The sequence below is a fragment of the Camelus bactrianus genome, chromosome 1 (genome assembly GCF_048773025.1).
Source record: "Camelus bactrianus isolate YW-2024 breed Bactrian camel chromosome 1, ASM4877302v1, whole genome shotgun sequence".
NCBI lineage: Eukaryota > Metazoa > Chordata > Mammalia > Artiodactyla > Camelidae > Camelus > Camelus bactrianus.
Genome location: NC_133539.1, coordinates 104,698,478 through 104,712,201, shown reverse-complemented (window position 1 = coordinate 104,712,201; position 13,724 = coordinate 104,698,478). Strand labels below are relative to the sequence as shown.

Below are 13,724 nucleotides of genomic sequence, written 5' to 3'. Positions count from 1 at the left end.
AGGGACTCGCTATTGAATTTTTGATTAACTAACAGTATAAATGAGATGGCTTTGCTCCGTCTGCCTGCGGAGCTCACTTAAAGGCTCAGGATAGGTTAATACAAAAATACAGAAGTAACACGTGCCATTTCTTGAGCCCCCATTATGCCAGGCCGCCCAGGATGCTCAGTATACACCACCTCATTTGATCTTCTCAGCAACCTGTGAAGTGGGAGTCACCACCCTCATGTACCAAGGCAGGGCCAGCTCAGAGAGGGAAAGTAACGTGTTCAAACTTATGTAGCTGGTAGTGGCAGCACCGATATCCAAACTCATGGCTGTCTGATTCCAAAGTTCTTATCTTCCCAGTTAGCCACCAGCCGCCCAGATCCACCCATGAGTGTCCAAGACCCCTGATCTGGACATACAAATATCAAGAAAGCCACTTCCATCTTGCCCTTTGGTCCGCCCATGGGTGCTGGGGTAAGTAGGGGCAGGACCAGGAAAGCAAAGGGACATTGGCCAGCAGGAGGCGCCACTGAGGAATGACAAGAAGATTATCCCAGCCAATCCCCAGCCCTCACCTGGCCCCATGCTCCCATTTCAGAGCCAGCGTGTGGAGGCATCTCAGTTCCTCCCACCCTCTGCTGTAGGTATAGTGCTGAGCACACCACTGTGGGGACTCCAGAATTTCCACCCTCAAACTGCTGAGCCTTGGGTGTGGGAAGCAAGATTGTGGTGCTTGGAGCGGTCTGTGTACCTGGCCAGAGTGTGCCTACTGAGGGCTCACCTGGTGATGCCAGAGGTCAGGGAAGCAGGAGCAGGGAGAGCCTTTGGGGCTTGAGTGTCTGGGGAAGATTTCTTGTTACCTAAGGGAGGCCTTGAAGAATGGGTAGGATTTGGGGGAGGCAAAGGTAGAAGAGAAAACACTCCACAGAGGGCACGCAGCCAAGCGTGGGCACACATCTTTTATGGCTGATTCATCGACTCAAAACATAAATCCAGAAATACGATTTGGCCGGAATCATCAGAAAGCTGGCGTGAGGGGAAGGGACTGGAAAAGCGTGAAGAAGAGTTTAAGGACATAAGTCGGGGGTGAGGAACAGGTATGCAAAATGAGGACAATGAACTGTGTGCTTCCCAAAGGAATAATCTGAGGGGCAGCACACCTGAGTCTTGGCTGAGAAGACCTTCTGCTCCCCAAAGATGTCATTCTCCCCCTGGAAAAGGGGACAAGCTTAAATGCCTTTTCCCTCACTGAGAAGCAACTCACTTAAGGCTTGGAAAGTGCCATATAGACAGGTTCCAGAAATGCCAGAGAACAAAGCCTTGGCCTGAGAGGCCCACTGGATGATGGATGGGGATGGCTTCAATATCCAGTATTTAAAACACAGCAATTTGCCTTAAGTTCGTGTCTTGGAATTTGCTATTTCTTTTCTCTGTCCTTAGCCCTCTGATTTGTCTCTCACTGGAGGACTTCTCTTCCAGAAAGCCCATCTCCCGGCCCAAGGGCTTAGCATTAAGGGAAGGAGTTCCCCGGGGCCCTAAATGTTTCCTTCATGGGGGAGAAGCATAAACTCCCAAGTGGCCCCTGCTTGGCCCCTGATGAACGCCCCCCTTCTCTCCCTGACATCCAGAAACACGGAGCCCCAGGGCGTGGGGACGAGGAGACTGAGGAGGAGGAGGAGGAAGTAGAGGAAGACGTGAGCTCCGGTAGCAGCGACTCTGACGACAGCGACGAGGAGGAGGAGGAGGAAGGGGTGGGCAGGGGCAGACGCGGGCAGAGCGGAGCCAGGCAAGCCCAGCTGGAGTGGGACGACTCCACCCTCCCCTACTAGTGCCCGGCGTCTGCGCCCACCCACCTGTCCCTTTTGTAAGCCCCACCCCGATGTCTGTCTATCACATAATCGCCTCTGATTTCTGTGACAGGTCTGGGCAGGCCCTCCCCAGTGTCCTGGGGCCCACCCTTAATGCCGTGGGCATACCCCGTGTCCCAGCCCTGGGGTGGTTCCAAGAAGCCCAGCGGCAGCATCGGTGGGGACTTCAGGGTGGACTTCGTCCTGTAGCCCCCACTTCTCCTGCCCTGGGCTCACCCAGCATCGTGGCAGCAGATCTGTGGAGTTCTGCCTTCGCTCTTCCCTGCGGGGGAGAAGGTCAGCCTTTCTGTCGCTCGCCTGCCCAGGCTCCACATTCCCAGGCCCTTAGGTTCCAACCCACTGTGTGTGCACCTGACTCAGTCACCTCTCCCCACAGACCGCCAGGTCCTCCTTACCTGGCTCTCCAGGCTGCTTCCTACAGGCAGGGTGGTCAGACTCCACACACGCAGGTCCACATCCTCAGCACTTCAAAAGAATGACCTTACCAAGGCAGACCTGTTTACAGGGGAAGGTTCACGTGGGCTACACACACACACACACACACGCACATATGCACGCACGCACACACACTCACGCACGCACTCTCCCATCTTGGAGAGCCTTTCCCTTTGTCTTTCTGAGGCCACAGAAGCTTATATGAAAAGTCCAAAACCAAGACTAGGTCCTTGGCTACAGCAGGGCCTGGTTCTGGCCAAAGCTCTCTGAGAACCTGCCTTCCTGGCAGCGGCTGAGACCCGTGTGGCTGCCCTGCTGGGGGCTCCCACCCCATGACACCACGGGGGCCAGGAAGCACTCCACACAGACGCTGCCCAGGGCCGTAGCCCTGACAAACTGACAGCCAGGGATCAGAAGGAGAGGCTGATGGCATGACACGGCCAGGCTCCGTGGCAGACGCAGACTGGGTGACAGGGATGGCTGGGTGTCCCCAGGACCAGAGGGCGGTTCCGGGGCTGACAAGGCTGGGTCTTTCATCCCCCATTTCACAGTTTTGCTTCTTGAGAAGATACATTCCTCTTGGATGTATCGAAATAAGTGTGAACTTCGACGAGTCTAAGATAATGAGTTTGGAGATTTAACTGCTAGACATTAGAAGCATATTTGCCATAACAGCTTCCTCTTCTCATAAAAGGAGCAATGCTTTGAGTGGAGGGTAAATATATCCAAAAACCTAGTTTCTTCCTTCCTTCCTTCTTTCCTTCCTTCCTTCCTTCTTTCCTTCCTTTCTTCTTTTTTAGTAAGGAAATCTTTTCCGTCTCCATCTTAACATGGATACTTCGGGAGGAGAATTGTTGCTATGGTAACTGGTCTGTGGTCTTTTGTGGTCAAGAGAATAGCAGGCAAGAATTAGGGCCACTATAGGGCTCCCATGAGGCGCCAAGAACATCTTTGTTTCGAATGTCTTGGGCTTTGTCCTCAGGATGTATGGTCTGTCCGAGCCCCTCCCACACTGGCTCCACACAGGCACAGAGCTGGTCCCAGGCATTCAGATTCAAAAGAAAGTTCAGAATCAGTTCATTCTACTCCGTGAGTCACTGAATCAGTGAGACTTTAAGCAGGGGGACTGCTGTCAATGTCCTCTGGTCTGATCTCCACCAAATGAGCATCCACGACAGGCCTTTGCAGCCTTCTGATTCGAGGAGACCACCTTGTGCAGCTTTTTCCATCACCTGAAGTGTTATTTGCCCCATTCGTTCCTTTGAGCCTCACAATAATCCCGTGAGGTAGCTGGGACATCTACTGTTATGATGAGTCAACTGAGGCTAAAGATTCAACATCTTGATCAGAGTCATTCCAAGGTATAGACAAGACCAGACTCCCCACCATCCACTCCTGGCCCAGGGCCCACCAGCCTGAATCTACCTACTTTCCTATTCATGCAGCTCACAGGTATTGCTGAAGACCTACTATGTGCTAAGCGCTCTACCAGCAGCTGTGGGCAAGGGGACTTGCTAGTTGCCGAGGAGAAACGATCAGGCATAGAAATTATACAAGAGACAGATGCAGAGGGAGAGAGAGGAGAGGTCACAGGAAGAAAGGGGATCTGTTCACAATCCCAACCCATGCTCTTACTTTCCCCTTCTTAAGAAAAAACACCAGCTGAAGTTTGGGGTTTCATATCCATTGAATGGAAATAGACACTTCTGTGAATTTTCCCAATCAAATAGCTCTTTTCTCTCAGGCTGTGTCTGCACATTTACAAGGAGAAAATCTTGAATTTTTAGTCCTCACAATCCCCTTAGTTAAATAAAAAGAGATTCTTCAGTCATTTAGACTGACTTAAATATTTTAAATCAAAATCCAGAATTCTCCCAAAATTATGGCAGTAAAATGAATATTTTCTTTATATGTTTAAAAGCCAATTCTTTTTGAGTTGGATTTTGATTTAAAATATTTAAGTCTGGTATGCATGAGAGATTTTTCTTCTGCTAGGTCTTTCTTTCGGTTTGGCTGGGCATGGGAAGTGGTCCTCGAGCCCTCTGCTGCCTCCGACGGCTGCATCACAGTCACGGCTGAGTGAGCTGTTTGGGGCATGTGAAATCATTTTATGTTGTGGGGGTTTGGAGGGGGTAGGGAGCAGGTGGCAGTGGCATGTGGCCAGGACAGCAGAGTTGCCTCATTTGTGACTGGACTCATACATAGAGAGACAACGGAGTCAAGTCAGAGCCCTCCCCATCAGCTCCTGCCAGGGTGGTCACTCTGCATGCCAGCCCCGAGGACGAAGCACTTGAAATGTTGCTGCTGGGTCAGTGGGCACGTAGAGTGTTCCAACAGCCTCCTCATCACTGTGGGTGAGAACAAGAAGGGGCGGTGATGCACAAGTAGCAGAAGCTTTGGGGGAGCCTCCAGGTGAGCAGTGAGTAATGTCACTTGCTCTCTAGCGGGGATTCTAACCACAGGTGAAAAACGTCATTAATCAGCCCAATGTTTTCCAGGCTCCATCTGCTGGTATCTGGGAACCAAAATTCCCCACATGGCCAGATACCCAGTGGTCTCTCACCTAGACAGCAGCAGCAGCAGATGCAGATTTGTACCCGGGAGGCACAGCTGATCGGTTTGGCCGCAGGCCAGACCATTGCTTATCTTGCCAAGTGGATGACCAGATCCTGCTCTCTGCAGGCTGAAATAGATAGGCTGAAATCTCTCACATGACTCAGGTGACCGGGAGGAAGAGAAAGAGGAGGAGGAGATGGAGAAGATCAGGACAGAATGAGTTGCCCTAGTGGAGGAAAGCAATCAGCTAGTTGGTTATCTGTCTTAAAGAAATACTACAAGTGTATTCTTGTAGGCTTAATCAAATGCTATAAATCTGAGCAACGCCCCAATTCATCTAGTTACCAAAAATGTGATGTCAGTGGGTTCTGATTTCACTAGCTCTTTCTTGAACGTAAGCAATCATCCTATCAAGCAGGGCTTAGCCCACACTTCTTTGCATGTAGCAAGGGCTGTGCCCGGTGGCCCCGGACTCTGCAGGGAGAGGGCTCCTGGAGGGAAGGCAGCGTCCTCCATTCCTACACATATGGCAGGGCTCAGGGACTGGCAAACTTCACCTGCAGAGGGCCTTTGCAGACCACGTGGTCTCTTGCAAGTATTTGACTTGACCACTGCAGCATGAAACCAGCCGCAGACAATATACTTAAATAAATGGGTATGGCTGCATCCCCTCAAAACTTTATTCATGACCACTTAAAAAAAGCAGGCAATTCAAATTCAGATTATTGTCACATGTCACAAAATGTTATTATTCTTCTGATTTTTATTTTCAGGCATTTAAAAACAGAGAAACCTTTCTGAGCCCACAGGACTTACAAAAACTAGCAGCCGACCAGAGCTGGCCTGTGGGCTACAGTTTGCACCTCTCAACCATGCATGCGTGGAAAGCAGCCTTCTATCTGACAAGGGAAAGCAGATTACTACCGTAGGCCCGCTCATCCACAACCCAGTGGTCTTTGCCTCCCAAATGAACAGCAAACAACTCCACAGTGCTTAATTAAACTGTTTTAAAAATCTATGTTCAAAGTGGAAAACAGAAACAAAACCCCCCAAAATCTTTGTCCCTTGCTGAATTGACTCAAATGCAGGCAAGCATTCTTCAAGAGCTAAAAGCCTTGGGTCGAGGAACTGGCTGATCACTGAGCACAAACGCCACTGAGCTGAGGGCCAGCTCCCAGGGCTCACACTGGCCCCCAATACCTCAGCCCGTAATGATTTCTAAGCAGGAACGTTCATTATCTCAGACTGATTTCCATTCAGTCCTGCTCGTGCCGCTGCTCTAAAAATGATCATAAAGACTTGTGACTGTTTGAATCGATAGCAACGTAATCAGTAGAAAGCCCGACCCCGCATACTTCAAAATTAGCAATCTCCTTGGCCATGCGATTCAATGTTAGCCAGAGGAAGAAGAGGACTTTCTTTTTAACCATTCCCTCATTTAAATTAACCAAATCGATTTTACCAAGAAAAAAAAAAGTAAGGGAGCTGGTCTAATCCTTTGAAAGAATTTGGTGCAAAGTAGATGCTTCTCAGGTCAGATCATTCTGAGGCCTTTGGGGGATCCCGAAAGCCTCCTGCGATGTGCTCTGGTAGGCTATAGATACTCCACCATCCTCTATCTGCATCGGACATTTATCGAGGCTGACAAGCCAAAGCCCTGGGCACAATTTAATTTTCATGTAACCACTTTCTGTTGTCCAGCTGTAGGCAAGGGAAATGTGTAGTGAAAGTTTTGAAGTCTACTCCAGCACCTTCATTTCCCTGCTTTGATTTGCTTTACTTTATAAATTCATTCTGCGCCTTCTTTATAGATCTGGCTCTAGTTTTCCTTTGGCACCAACTGGAAAGAAGAGTTGGCTTGCTAAGGGCTATGGGTTAGAAGCCAAACTTGGCTCTCCCGGAGAGACAAAAAGAGACAGAAAATGTTACCACCACCAGCGACCCAGAAAGCAATCAGACACCCCCTGTATGCCATTCGTGAACAGATGGGATTCTGTGTTTGCAGCTCTGTTCCATGGAATGCAGCAAACCCTTGCTCAGCGCCCGTGGTGTACCAGGCCTCGTGCCAGGAACAGGAGAGGGAGGATGGATGAGACGTGGCCCTGCCCGTGAATATCTCCTGGTCTTGCAAGCTGCTGGGATGTTTCCTTTGCCCTGTTGGAGGCTGTCCATGAGCAGTCAGGACTGTGGGGGCAGAAGTCTGGGGTTGGGAGTGGGGGGATAACTTCATTGGGCAGCTCTCTGCTCTAAGTCAGGTGGTAGGTGTGATTCTGGGAGCCCTGCCACACATTTCTGAGGCCACGTGGAGAGATCTCTAGGGAAGCAGGCAATGCTTCTCTACATGTTTCTCATTCCACCCCAGTTCCCTTGTAGATAGAAGCCCATCACCCTGCCTAGTGGGCAGAAATAACATGGCGGATGGCTGAGATTCAGTGGAAACCAGCCAAAGCAAGTTCTTAATTATAAACAACAGACAGCCAGACGTCGGAAGTTAGAAAGGGTAACCCAGGTCCAGGGGCCAACATGAGCCAAGGCCCACAGCCACAGGACAGCCTGATGTAAAAAGAACCCCTGGGAGGCCCTGGGTCGGAGCTGAAGAGGGAGGAAGGGCTGACTCTGGAGGACCTGCCGCAGGTTCACACCCGACCCTGTGGAGCCCAGCTTCTCAAGTGTCCTTGGACCAGAGCAGCCGCATCACCTGGAGACAAGTGAGAAATGCAAATTCTCGGGCCCCACCTATGACCTGCTGAACCAGGAACTTTGGGCGGGGTCCAGAGTCTGAGAACTGCTGATGTAGAGGATGAGGAGCAGGATTTAAGCTGGCATTGGGAGGAGATGACTGTTAACAAGACATAATCAAAAATAATTGTGTCATGATGAGAGCGGACAAAAGCAGACTGCCCCACCCAACTCCCAGGCCCTCCAGGCTCCCACCCACACTCCCTGAAGCAGTGGTTTCAGGGAACCCTGGTCCTAGTCCCAATTCCACTCCTTCTCTCGGGCATGAGCCACTTCCTGCTGGTCTGTTCTGGATCATCCTGGAGAAAGACACAGCCCCGGAGAAGCTGGAGTGAGGCCACACATCCTTTGGGAGGCCATCTTCCAGGCTCCTATAAAGTGAGCAGCCTCTTCCATGGCTGTATTTTAAGAGGAAGCAATTGACCTGCAGCAGTGGCCCTGCAGCTTCAGGAGGACTGGTCTCCACACAGCCTCTATGCCGGTGGAGCCGCCTGGGGCACGGGAGAGAGCAGAGCCAGGTCATTTAAGGGCGTTGCCAGGTTACTGCAGCATCGCTCCATTTGTAATGGGATGGGGCCCGCAGCGTCACAATGCAGGCACTTAATTGGATGGGGAATGAATGGCTTTTCTTGAAAGGGCAGTAACTCACTCTGGATGTTCCTGAAAGTAGAAAACCAAAACCAGAAACAAACCTGCAGCCTCCCTAGAGACAGTGTCTTGGCCCTCAAATTTCTAAGACCCACAAAGGTGCCAGGCTCCACCAGTGCCCTTTTTCTCCATCAACCTGATCCCTGAGGTCCAAGATTGATTTTGCTTTTTGATCTATGGCTTAAACTCTGTGAAGGTCTACAAATCTTTGGAAGGAACTAGTTGGTGTCCTATCAATCATTTACACCTAGCTGTGGGGTACAGAATCTGTTCTCATATAAGGATTTCTGAGACCGGGAGTCAGAGGACTGGGGTGCTGGGCCTTGGGGTGGAAGCACAGAGGAGAAATGGGCTGGAAAGGAGCCCAGAAATATGTCCTGGGTGATCCAGCACCTGCTTTTCAGTTCCTACAAACTCCAGTCGCCTCCTGACCAGATACATCCTGGTCCTCTCCTGGCTGAGTCCTCCCAAATGCCCTACAGGACACACCTGTATCTCCAGCCCAGCTTGGAAAAGGTCTTCTGATTAAACGCAGTCTCCTGAGACCACAGAGATCATATCGGGAATAACTCACCTCTAATAGATTAGAATCAACTAACAAGAACAACTAAGGCTGGCCAGCTGCGTGCTGGGGAGACAGAGTGGGGAGAACCGGACAGACCCCGGCGGGTAAGGCCAAGGTTTCTTCAAGTCCCTTAGATCCAGAAGAGCTCTTCTTTACAGCCTGGCCTCTCTTTGTGAATTATCTTCTGAAGCACTTCTCTCCCAAGACCTTAAGGCAATTTTATGTGTTTCCCTAAGGTTAGTCACTTAGCACAAAGGCTTCTGTGGGACCAAAGGACAAGGAATGGGATGGCAGAAAGGCGATGGAGAGGCCTTTGTTCTGGAAACAGGGTGGGCTTCGTTCTCGCTGACAGGCCCGGACCTGTGTCCAGTCAAGCAGGACAGGGACACGTTACGGACTCAGGGTGAGGAGCTCTGTGTAAAGTGAGTGCATAAGGGGGCGTGCTAGCTGGGAAACCTGGGCACAGGTGAGACACAGTGTGTCACTGGGCAGGACACACCAACCACTTAACGCTTGTCAGAAACAAGAGAACCGTGTCCCAACACAGGCTAGTTCCTCCCATTCTGAGGAGCAGGGAGGAGCTGGTACCTCTGGACCACCAGGGTGACACATATCCAGAGTCAGGGTTCCACTCCGTGGGAACTTGCAGTTGAGTGAAAAGGACCACAGCCCTCACTTCCCAGGCCCCTGACTGGGTGTCTGACCAGGACCCTGGAAAACATCATTGTGTGAAGCTAGGCCCCAACTCTTGCCTCCTGTGCTGTCAGAGGCCTCCTCCCGAAGCAAAGAAGAGTAACTCACCTATCACAGCACCCTGGGTGTCCAGCACAGCGCCTGGCCCACAGCACGCGCTCCCTAAATGCTGAAGTAAATGGAACACCAGAGATCACTTAACCTCCATGAACACGTGGGGGTTGAAAAATTAGGATGCTCCAATGGAGGAAGACAGCTTCTATCTTTTCTCTTAATGGAGAAGTTGAGGTCTTTTATAAAACCAGCTGCAGGAGGAGTGGAAGTGCAGCAGAGGAAGGACAACACTCTTGCTGCCCCCAGTGGAAAAAGAAGAGAGTGAGGTTGTTTGGAGAGGGACCCTCTCCCAGCTACAACCAGTAAAATGAGCCCCTAGGCCAGGAGCAGGCACAGGTGGGCATCGGTGAGCCCATGTGCTCCACCGCAGAGGTCACAGGCAGCGTCCCAGCTGAGAAGAGGGAGCCCCGCTCTGCTGGCACCCCCAGCCCTGTGCTGCTCTCCAGTCTCTTTTATCAGATTCAGTGCAGAGGAGATTCATCAAGATGAAGCTCAGTTCCCAACAGACTAATGAAAAGAGGGCAACAGACGTGAGAAGAGCAAAAATGCAGACGGTGTGTATTAATCACAGGCAACAGAAACACGTCGGCTTTAATGTCTGTTCGCTTTTATCTTCTGCCCAGACCCTTTTTCCTGAGCATTTCAGAACAGAAATGGGACACACACGCGCACACACAAATGTGGAGGGTTCTTTTCCCCAAAGGAAACAGCTATCAGAGAAATGAGCCCACAGATTGTGTCTATTTGCAGAAGCAGAGAATCGACCACACGTCTCAGCTACAGGCACCAGCCCCCGATGGAAAAGGCAGTGAAGGGGATGAGGAAACACCGACCCTTGGGAAGGGTTCTTTAACGGCACTGTGATGAGGGTCCCACTCATGCCTGGGGGCCACAGATGTGAACATAAAGTGCACATCCACCCCCAGAGACAAAACTGCATTGGTCCTTGTCGACAGGGAAATCGAGGATCCGGAGCCCACCCCCCACGCCCAGCTCCCTTACACGGCTACAGAGGGAATGCTGACATGTGAGGTTCGGAAGAGGTCATGCCCGCCTTCACTAGTCAATTTCAAGTGGTGGAAATAGAGCAGAAGCTTTTTGGAGGTCAGGAAGCTAGACCTGGTACCCAGGGCTGATCACTTAAAAAGCAAGAGAAGAGACTGAGGGGAAAGGTGACTCAGAGTTGGAGAGGGAAGAGGTGAGGCTGGGTAGGAGGGACAGTAATAGGGGCAGCCCTCACTTGGGAAGCCAGAGGACTGTTCTGTGTTGAGAGCTGTATCCAGGTGTCAGCCGACTATGGGTGAGTCTGGTCATGTGACCACAGAGGCAGGCAAATCAATAGCTTCCAAAGTCAGAGCTCTTTGAAGGTGACTTCAGTTCTTGAGTGAACCAGTGGTGATGGATCAATCCACCTGAGCTCAGTGGCTTCCGGAACGGGTTGTTGGTGGCCTGAGCTGGGCAGGCTTGAAAGGAGATTGAAAAAAACAGACGGTGGGTTTGGAAAAGAAATGGCCTGTTTTCAGAGAAGTCAGTAGGTATGAAAGTGGGTGTGTTATGTTATTGGCCAGGACATTGCAATGTCAGTAAGGCAAGGGCCAGAATGATTTGGTGGGACATGCATTTGGAAAATTAATGTGCTAAATATAAATGATCAGAGACAAGCAGCTAAGGACAGCTAAATATAGGTGTCACATACATATCTATAATACAGAAATAAGTGAGACAGAGAATGAAGATGTCTATGGTCCTGGCACATTTTAAATTCCTCGCAAGCACTGGTTTGGATGTTACACTTTTTCTTCTTGTTTACTTCTAGCCCTCAAAGCACTGGGAAGAGTGCCTGGCACATAGTAGGAACTTGGAAGCACTGAGAAACTGAAGGTCCAGCTTGTCACCTCTAGGTAGACACCCAGTCATGTCACTATACCCCAAGTGAAATGAGCTGCAGAGAAGCAGGTCAGCCACACACACACCCCCACCCCCGGTAGATCATCACAATTGGCTGAGGAGAAGCCTTTGTGAATTCACAGCTTCAGTGCTGAGTTCAGCCAACCGCAGGTCCTGGGACTGGCTCTCTGGTGGTGATCAGTGGTGGGATGTTGCATTCAGTGAGTTGGTACCACTTAAACTGTATCTGTTAAACCTCCCAGCAAGCTATTTCTACAGGGAACAGGGCTGGGGGCCCCCCTCCTACGGCTTCTGCCGTTTCCTGAACCCTCGGTGAAGTGCTGTTGAACTTGGCCAACTTTAGGCAGTCTTGGAAATAAATGTACAGATCTGGGGCTCAGCTGGTCCAAAAGGTCTAGCGATTTCTTCTCCCAGACTTTCCCTTCTCTCTTATCAGGAGCTGTCACCACCGTTTAGAGCCTTAGATGGCTGTTTATTCCCAGCTACTCAACCTCAGTGACAAGGGGAAAGGTCCGGTGAGCTTTCTCTCCTCAAAATCTCTGCAGTGTTGACACTACGGACAAAGGACCAGCAGTGTCATTTTATGGAATCACCTTCGATCACTGTTACTGTCTGGGCAGTTACTGCTGGGCTGGCCAGAACGCCTCTGGCGGCGGCCAACTGCATCTCTGCAGGTGGGCCAGTGTGCACCTGACACGTGTCAGATTTCTGAGATCTTCCAGTTGCCACAGAGTGAGTTCCTTTAATTCAGAAAATGTGTTTATTTGCTAAAGATACTACTGTGTGTGTGTGAGTGTGATACAACGCAAACTCTGGACTCTCTCGTTAGAAGGATGGGGTACATTTACAGGATGTTGAATCTAATTGCAGGAGAGCACACTGTCATCTTGCTCAACAAACAAGGTTGCCCAGTCACAGGGATGCAGAGAAAATGCCCTTTCACCTCCCCGTACCCTCTCTCAGCACCCCTCCCCTGCCTGATTGTGCTGTCCCAGCCACTCCAGGCTGACAGAGTGAGCGGCACCGAGAACCTGTATGTATATAAAGCTATAGGAAGAAGGTGACCATCATAGGAATCTGCTGGGCTTCTTGCCATGACTGTGATCTTACCCATCTTTGAATCACAAACTGTAAATTTCTAACAACTAAGATTCTTGCGGTTTCCAAGTAATGTGTTAAATGCTGATTTAACACAGATATTTATTTTCAGCCTTGGCCTGTAAATGCCTACAAACCAATTCATGTTGGTGGTCATTACGGCACTTCCGGTGAATTGGTGAATAAATACGATTTTAGAATTTCACAGTAAAGTCGACCTTGGAGAGTTTTTTATTTTTTCAGACTATTTGATGAGGTGAGACACCAAGAACAGCTTCGGCTGGGTCAATATTCTCTGGGGCTCTGTCCTAAACCCATGCAAGGAGAAGAGAGGGATGAAGGATGTGAGAAGTGGTGGCATGGCAAACTGACCCCTCTCAGGCCTCCATCAGGGCATCCTGTTACCCCCGGGGCTGAACTCAGCAGCACTGTTGCTGAGACCGATACAAAGGCAATCCTAATGCATTTACTGAGCACTTACGATGTGTGTGATTTTAATTAAGATGAAGAAGATGACACCTGGAGGAGCTGGGGGCACTGTGGAGGGTGGGGCCACTGAGCACAGGTCTCTCTCCTCACCTGTTCCTTCCTGCTCTTTCACACTGGCCTTCCCCTACACCCAGGTGCCACCCGGGGCCACCTTGCCCCTGAAGCCCACTGAAGACGGGCTGCCTCCCCATCCAAAGCGAGTGGAGATCCAAGCACTGCCCTGGGCATCTGTGAGCTGCAGATACAGCTTCTATTCCCTCTTGATTCATATTGGACCCATCCAGGGGTTAAGTTTTACCTTTTGCTTCCAGGGAGAAGTAGGGAAAATTCAAAGTATCCTTGGAAGCTCTGGGGTCATGGAGGGGATAGCAGTGCATGGCACACAGCAAACGCCACATATAGGTGTTGTCATTATTTAAACTCCTCTGGCTCCCCTCCCCTGCCGCGGGCCCTCTGCCTGCCCTCTCTACCCTTTCCTTCCCTCCCCCTGCTCATCTGTCCCCATCTCGGAGGTAAAAAAACAAACAAACAAACAAACAAAACAAACAAACAAAAAAAAACCTCCCTTCTTTTTCTCTTTGAAGAGAAGCTTTGTCATGTTTTCTTCATTCACTGGTTTCCAG

General features: G+C 50.4%; 1 protein-coding gene across 3 annotated transcripts in view; it reads left to right on the top strand.

The window, feature by feature from the left end:
- CLSTN2 (calsyntenin 2) overlaps nucleotides 1-13,097 on the top strand; it is a 592,872-nt gene extending 579,775 nt beyond the window's left edge. Inside the window, exon 17 of one of the 3 annotated variants that reach the window (XM_074370543.1) lies at nucleotides 1,617-13,097. In XM_074370543.1, the coding sequence (XP_074226644.1) occupies nucleotides 1,617-1,817 (201 nt within the window). In that variant the 3' untranslated portion in view covers nucleotides 1,818-13,097. The remainder of the gene's footprint in view (nucleotides 1-1,616) is intronic. The other 2 variants (XM_074370548.1, XM_010952311.3) reach the window with 2 other exon arrangements.
- Nucleotides 13,098-13,724: the final 627 nt, after the last annotated feature.